This window comes from Saccostrea cucullata, unplaced genomic scaffold, assembly GCF_032062105.1.
Source record: "Saccostrea cucullata isolate Sc308-1 unplaced genomic scaffold, CSIRO_AGI_Scuc_v1 ctg932, whole genome shotgun sequence".
NCBI classification, from domain to species: Eukaryota; Metazoa; Mollusca; class Bivalvia; order Ostreida; family Ostreidae; genus Saccostrea; species Saccostrea cuccullata.
Genome location: NW_026920955.1, coordinates 139,925 through 147,720, shown reverse-complemented (window position 1 = coordinate 147,720; position 7,796 = coordinate 139,925). Strand labels below are relative to the sequence as shown.

The following is a 7,796-nucleotide window of genomic DNA, read 5'->3' as shown; positions in this document are numbered from 1 at the left end:
TTAGGGAAAAAGTCGGCTCCCCCTGACTGAATTTGTAGAATTATTAAATGTATACATGTATACTGAAGCAAATAAAATACATGTACGTCAATATGCATATAAAGATTTGATTGTTTATTCTTTGTTATGTGTATAGAAGATTTTTAATATGGAATTTTTATCACACTGTAATGTTGATTTTATAACCTCATGAAATTTTTATTTCACATGCTGAATACTATCATTTAGTAAAAAAAAAAGTAATTAAAAAAAAAAAAAGAATGGGTCGCCTGAGATTCGATCCCGGGACCCCTCACATTTGAAGCGAGAGACATAACCACAAGACTATGGAATCGCTTTACATAGTGCGAAGTATATGCAGAAGTGAAGTCACACACATGTATATATTCATGTTTTCATGTTCAGTATTCTCAAAATGTTACACAATCCATTCTGTTTGATTTATTTAGCCTTTAATAAACAGTTCTAATAGACGTAATAAGAACATAAAGTCCACCGAGAACCTGTTTTCTACGCAATAACTCACCTCATGCCCCTGCGCTAAAAATAGCGACATGTAATACTATAATACGCCTAATAAAACAAACGGGGCGGGGCACTTTGAGAGGGGCGAGAGACGTCCTAGGGAGTTTTGATATAAAATTACATTGCATAAGCTCAAAATCTTCTTGAAATATCGCCCGGAAATAATAGTATTATACACAGACAGAATGTATAAATTTACGACCTTGAACTTTGACCTTTTGACCTCAAAATCAATAGGGGTCTTCATTAGGCCACAGGGAGTTGTTGTATAAAATTTCATTGCAATAGCTCAAATGGTTCTAGAGATATCGTGTGGAAACGAAAGTGTTTTAACAGACAGAATTTGCTTATTTATGACCTTGAACTTTGACCTTTTGACCTCAAAATCAATAGGGGTCTTCTTTAGTCCATAGGGAGTAGCTATGCTAAATTTCACTGCAAAAGCTCAAAGGGTTCTCGAGATATCGTGTGGAAACGAAAGCGTTACAGACAGACAGAAAGACGGACGGACGGACGGACAAACCCAAATTAATATCCCCCACTTTTCAAGCGGGGGACAAAAATTCTCGAGAAGGACGTTAAACAATATACAATCAATCAATCAATCTAACTAAAGGTGACTGCACATTCCAGGAACCTTAATTTACTATCATAAAACACATTTCTTCATTTACAGTTTATGTACAATTACTCAGAAGAGATGAACTTTTTATTTGCGATTTTCCATTTGTAATATGATTACGTACCATTTGAAATCGACTACATGTTGGTTCGGGAATACCACCAGTATCTCTCCACTCTCTGCTCATTCTACACTCCTCGCCGTAAGGTGTAGAACATAGTTCTATAGCATTACACTGTAAATCACTGAGACAATGCCCGGCGCAGCGGATTTTTGTCATGGTGTACGACAGCATAAATGTTGAAATTGTGTGTGTATGATTGTCATACGAAACCTCCCCTTCGTAATTGAAAAACTCGTGTTCTTTCGAAGTTGATAAGGATGCTTCTGTAAAAGCAGTAATGATTAAGGAAAACAGCATCCAGGAAACGTAATGAAAGAAACTAAATACCATCCTTACAGAACGTTTGTATCGGTGGCCTATTTCTTTAAATTTCAGATCCTAGATTTTATACACATATTTTTGACTTGACACTCTCATTTTTATTTCGAAATGTCATAGCCAAATTTCATTGGTTACAAATACGAGATGTTGCGTTATATGGGAGGATCCAGAGGAATACGGTAGAACAAAAAAACCCTACTTCTCTTTGATTTCGAACTTTCAATACTTGTACAACAAAATGTTAAAATAAATGAGGTATATTTATTTATTTTAAAAAAAAAGGAATCATGGATTATTGGTATGTCAAACGTAGCCTTAGTATGATCTCTGGGAAAATTAAACAGATTTTTACCAGTCAATATCTTTTTAAATGCTATTTCTAGAATCATCCGGACTAAGATTTAATGAGCACGAACCACGAATTTCCGGTACAGGGCTTTATGGCTCGAAAGAGTTTATCATATTGATGCCTTTAAATGTTGTTTGCGTGCAAATTGTGTCATCAAGTGGTTAAAGGTGAACATCAATGATGCAGTATATTATGCATGAAGAGACGAAGTATTGTTCATGATCGGGATCGGAATAACAGAAAAAAATCTATCGTCAATTCAGCGAGTAAATAATAGACTAACCATTGGTATGAAAAACGTCAGTCAGCATTTGACTCAGTGATAAAATGTATTTGCTGACAAGGTCTTTATATCGTCCATAGAACTTACGAAATGATGACTTTAAATGAGACTGCTGAAATTCTTGTTTCATCAACTTGTTTGTCAATAATTAACCTCGTTTTAAAAATCGTACATTATTGTTAATTTATTCAGTGAATGGACAAAGATACTAAGAATGCTTGGTTGGATTACAGATGGTCTCTCTTTACCAAGAACAAAAACAGATCATTCTCACTGCTTGAAAGGTACAGAAAATTGAGCTGAGTGGGGGGTTTTCGTAGGAAAATCCTATTCTAGAGCCTCTTTCCGGGGGAGGATCCTATTTCCGAGGGGAAAGATTTTTAGGGGAAAACTTACTCTACAATACCGGTATATGGTATCTTCTCCATATGTGTGGTATATAAAATTTAGGTTTCAATGGCACGAAGGTTGGTAAGATCCCTGTCACAAAAAATAAACCCCAAGCTTCTTTTTGAGTTATTCCAATTGAATAAAAAAAAATGAAAGTTACTGTCTTATTCCTTACACGGCTGCGTCATGTAATTAAATGTAGTCCAGTTGTAGAAATCATTCTTACCAAAGGAATAAAAAGGGGTAGACCTCAAAAAATTTACAAACACTACAAATCTGTGAACAGGGCTTAAAATAGGAACCCTGGAAATTGAAATTGTAAAGGTAGAAACCATGCTTTTACTAAAAATATTTAATTTTTCCTCTTTGTTTTTTTTTCTCATATGATGCTGTTTCTCAGAATTTGGACACATATCAGGCCCCTTAGAGGTACTCTTAATATACATGTAATCTTCTTGCATTGCCCCATCCAAATACCTGTATCCTGAAGTGGGCGTTCGATACATTTTGAGGTACAGTTTTAAAATGCCCAAAGTGCCTTGAAGCTTTAAGAAAAATCGTCTGCAAATTTAAATTTCATAACTGTTTCCCGAATTTTATCGGCAAACTAGCTTTTTTAACCGAAATATTAAAAATGAATCATGGATCATTTTAGTACTCTTGGACTTTTTATAGACCAGCTCACGTATTAATTCATTTTTCCCTACTACAATGTTATATGTTGTTCGTGCCAAAAACAGGCTCTTGCAAATTGAATCAACTGTTACACATAAATATCATATGTATATTTTAATGGTATCATATTGCTACATTAATAAGAGAATAATAATAAAGTTTGTATTTTTTTTTGTGTTTATATCTTAATTGATCCAATATTTTCTATAGAAAACTATGTCTGAAACAAAAGAATCAGATTCCCTCCTTGTCGTTTTTTTTTTAATTCATTGGGATAAACATGAATCAAAATACTGAAAATGTAGTGGTAAGTAAATGTGTAAACATATTTAAACTCCAACAAATGTTGTCGATATCACATTTGTATACACGTGTCCAATTATTAAAAATCTTTAAGAAACAGAGGGTTGAGAAGACAGATTCTTTCAAAATAACAAATACCTTAAGGAAGCTATAAATACTGATAAAAAGTGCTTTTTAGACTTGGAGAAAAATATATCATATAAAGGTGTGCATATTGGGACTATTTAGTTAATGTTTTTTTTTTTTTTTTTTACATATGGTAGCTGCCTTATTTCAGCAGGAAAATTGTTCAAAGACAATAAACTATTTGTGAGCAGAAATCATTGTTGTTTTCTTAACTAGGGAAAATAACTGGTTAAAAAAATGAATTCATTTTCTTATTCTTACATGTAGTCTCATATAACACTAAGCATATTTTAATTTATTAGAAATCGTGTGATTTTAAAACTATAAATAACCATTTTTTATCTTAATTCTAAGGGCAGATCACACTGATTGCATAAAACTACCCAATAAATAGTCTAGAACTCTTTAGTGTGCAGTTTACAGACTTCCTTAATGAAAAAAATCTTCATTTTGATTTATGGGTCCAAAAGGGGCTATGGTAAAAAGTTATATTGAAAAAAAATAATTATTTACTAATAACTCTTCACTAACATGACTAAAGCTCAACATAAAATACTAATTTACATAAGCACTAAACAAGATGCCTCAGATTCTGACACATCTGTATCTTGATTGGATACTATTTTATTTGACAAAAGACGTTAAATGTAATCTAACAACCAATTAAGCTCTATGATAAACGTGATGACTAACTTTTTCAATTGTTAACTTCCCTTACCTATGCAGCGATTTACTTTCGTCGCCTGCATAAGAGGTTTATATGATCTCTCAGTTAATTTGATGCGCAAGAGCAAGTTCTACATAATGATGAAGAATTTCTTAAACAAGGCAAGTTATTTACAAACAAGTTGTTGAAACAAGAATATCAGCAGTCTCGTTTAAAGTCATCATTTCGTAAGTTATATGGACGCTACAATGACCTTGTCAGCAAACACAATTCACCATTAATTCAAGTGCTGACTGACTTTTTCATATCAATTGTTAACCCATTATTTACACACTGAATTGCCGACGGATTTTTACGTTATTTTCCGATCATGACAAGGGGCACACGGCGGGTGTGACCGATCGGCAGGGGATACTCTATTCTCCCTGGCACATGATCCCATCTTTGATATTTTGGAGATCCGTGATTGCTCTTCTCCAAATGTGTATCATTCAAAAGATTTCTGAGCTTGATAACTAATCGTTATCTCCATATATTTCATTTGACTGATTTTTCACTTTTCAAAAATATCACAAGTTTGAATGAGAAATGAGAAATTCATCTCATATAATCATAAATGCTTTGTATGATTTATTTGTTCATGTATGTTTTGAAATATTTTTTGCAGTAACATCGTCATTTAAACAGATATAAAACATCAATTATGATAAATAATCAGCCTTTACTGATTGTCCTTAAACAAGAGTATTTCTACTAAAAATATGACTATAAAAAGGTTAGTGGTAAATAACATGGTCCGTGTGGAAAAGATCTTGACGGTTTGCTTAATGTCTCAATGCTACATTCTAGATCTATTTGGAATATTGCTTATAATTAGTACATGCATATAAGAATTGTTATGTTTTAGGTTAGGCATATAATATAGATATACATGTAGCTATTACTTTCTTAAGTCATTATACATTAAAGATATATTGATAAAAATAATTTAAGGACGAAAAATTGACTAATACTACAGCATTTTAGCAGGAAAATACTGTAATAAAATATTGCACTTAATGGTTAGAAAATGTTTGTTGATATGTTGAGGATTGTCGAAGAACATTCAAATATACTCAATAATATGTCCAGTACATATTGTTACTGAGGAGTTTGCCATTCTGATACTTTCCTTCTCTTTTCTTGTACCTTCTGGGCTTTATAATTCTCAAAATCTCTAAATATGGCTGAGGTTGATTTGTCTCTTCTGATAATTTCTGGAATTTTACATTTTTGTTTAAGTTTTTCTAGTTCCGAGATTTTCTTGTAATAGAGAGGCGAATCCACTTTATTAATCATTATGTCAGCCTCTTTATCAACGAATTTCTTCATCGCATAATATGTCCTGCAGTTTCCCGCAAACATGTCCTTGTATCGACTTATGTTTTTCGGGGTCGTTTCAACTTTCGGGTGGTATCGGACAGGGGGATCTGGTTTTGCCTTTTCTTTTTCTATTATTCTGTCACGTATCTTCTGTCGCCACATGATCATACCATGAAAGCTATTCGATAGAGAGGATAACAAATTTGTGCAGTGTTCATTTTCTTCATTTTCATCGTGGCTTTCTTCAGACTGCGATGGAATATCGGGTAATTCGACATTACTAAAGGTATTTTGAATTGTCGCAGGTAAAATATCTTTCTTTTCAACTTCTTTCCTTTCATACGACTTTAAATTTGTTTTCACATAGTTTCCTGTCTCGCTAATTGATGGGAAAGTCCCTGTAGACAAAGATTTGGTGAGTGTATTTGGCTTCGGTCCTTCTTCTATGTTTTCTTTTGTTTTGAAATTGACTAAGAATGGATCATATTTTTTAAATCCATGAAGCTTATATACACACCCTTCAGCAAGCATTTTTGTTATATCCTCTTTAAGCTTTCTCAGCTTTCTGCTGTTTTCCATCGAGCACTGTTTTTCGCCACACACAAGTGCGTGCATTTCGTTCATGAGTTTCCATTTCTCCAGCTCATTTTTAATGCTTGTGCTTAGTAACGCTTCTTCGCTCATTCCAATGACGTCACCTTCGCTCTGTGTGCGAGTTTGACGTCTACCCGCCATGATAATAGCTGAAAATACACAAAAATACTGTAATGTATGTAATGTAATGAAGCAAACTCAACAGCAGAAAAATGTCTCAGTCGATGATAAATATATGCCATACAACTGGATTTGCTTTAAATATGAAACAATATCAAGTATGAAATCAAATCTTGGAACTGAAATGCACTTCCTGCTAGAAGGTTTTAATTTTCTTGAAATATAAATTAAAAGGCATTTAAATAATAAAACATATTTTTACCTTGTTAATTTTCTTTCTTCCCTCACAGGACAGATTCGAAGTTGTTTTGCATAAACACGTTAAGATACATGTACATCTAAACTGACCCAAACACGTAGAATTGTCTCCATTCCGCCCTGAGAGTGTTTAGCCTTTCTGTTGTCCAGTTCGGCTAATATATTACAGATAAGATATTTGTTCAAGGACTACTGTGAATTAAGTTATGATCAACTTAAGACCTTAAACTCACAAACATGACCTAAAGGAGTTAATCTTCCCAAACAATGACACTTCTATCACTTCTATATTGTCCTCATTTGTGACGAAATGAAAATTAGCTTTGTGAATGAGGAATTTAAACTTTTCTTTGAGATAATAAAAAATCTACCGTGATCCATTTTGAATGCATTTGGGAATTATTTAAGAATTTAAAAAGAATCCACTTGATCGCGGATCGTCGTCTGGTGTCCTTTTTAGGACAATATACACGCCACTTACTAAATAGGCTTTAAAGTTGTGTCTTGAAACGCAAAAGGCAATTAAAGACTCGTGTTTCCTTTACGGATTTTGATAAAGAAACTAGTGTTGTCATTTAAGATTAGGCTTTCTTTGTTAACTGAAACATAACAATTAAGTTTTTGATAAAGAAGGCCTACAGGTTCTCGCACTAGATTAAGCCTTCCATATTGAAAATTAGTGTGTCATATTCGTACTTCGGAGATTGATCTTAATAATGAAGGGGCGATTAATTGCATCGTACATATTTTATAAACTAAAACTTCTGAAACCTGCATAGATAAATAAATCTTCTCCTTCCCAACATATTAATTCTGCACAGTTGCCAACATATGAACAAATATATGTATATGATCTACTGTATACATACAAAAATTATTTAATATTAAAAGAATTCTCCGTTTAACACTTTCTCATTGTCCAGAGCATTTTAAACGACTTTTGAGTTATATTGACATAATTATAGTTATTAAAATTAATTTTTAACCTTAATATCTAAAGAGTAAAATAGGTATTTTGTTAGGACTTTCTACTCTAAATTCCATGTTATGCCAGACCGTAATATTAATTACTGTACA

The 7,796-nt window shown here is 33.0% G+C and overlaps 1 protein-coding gene across 1 annotated transcript; it reads right to left on the bottom strand.

Moving 5' to 3' along the window:
- Positions 1-5,430: 5,430 nt before the first annotated feature.
- On the bottom strand, positions 5,431-7,024 carry LOC134258829 (uncharacterized). Its single transcript, XM_062741412.1, has 2 exons — positions 6,724-7,024; positions 5,431-6,490 (listed from the first exon to the last, which is right to left on the bottom strand). The coding sequence occupies exon 2, from the start codon at positions 6,480-6,482 to the stop codon at positions 5,526-5,528; it is 957 nt and encodes a 318-aa protein (XP_062597396.1). The 5' UTR covers positions 6,483-6,490; positions 6,724-7,024; the 3' UTR covers positions 5,431-5,525.
- Between the last annotated feature and the right edge of the window lie 772 nt (positions 7,025-7,796).

Excerpts from the sequence above, each read along its gene's own strand:
- LOC134258829 (XM_062741412.1), bottom strand. The coding sequence starts at position 6,482 with ATGGCGGGTAGACGTCAAACTCGCACACAGAGCGAAGGTGACGTCATT.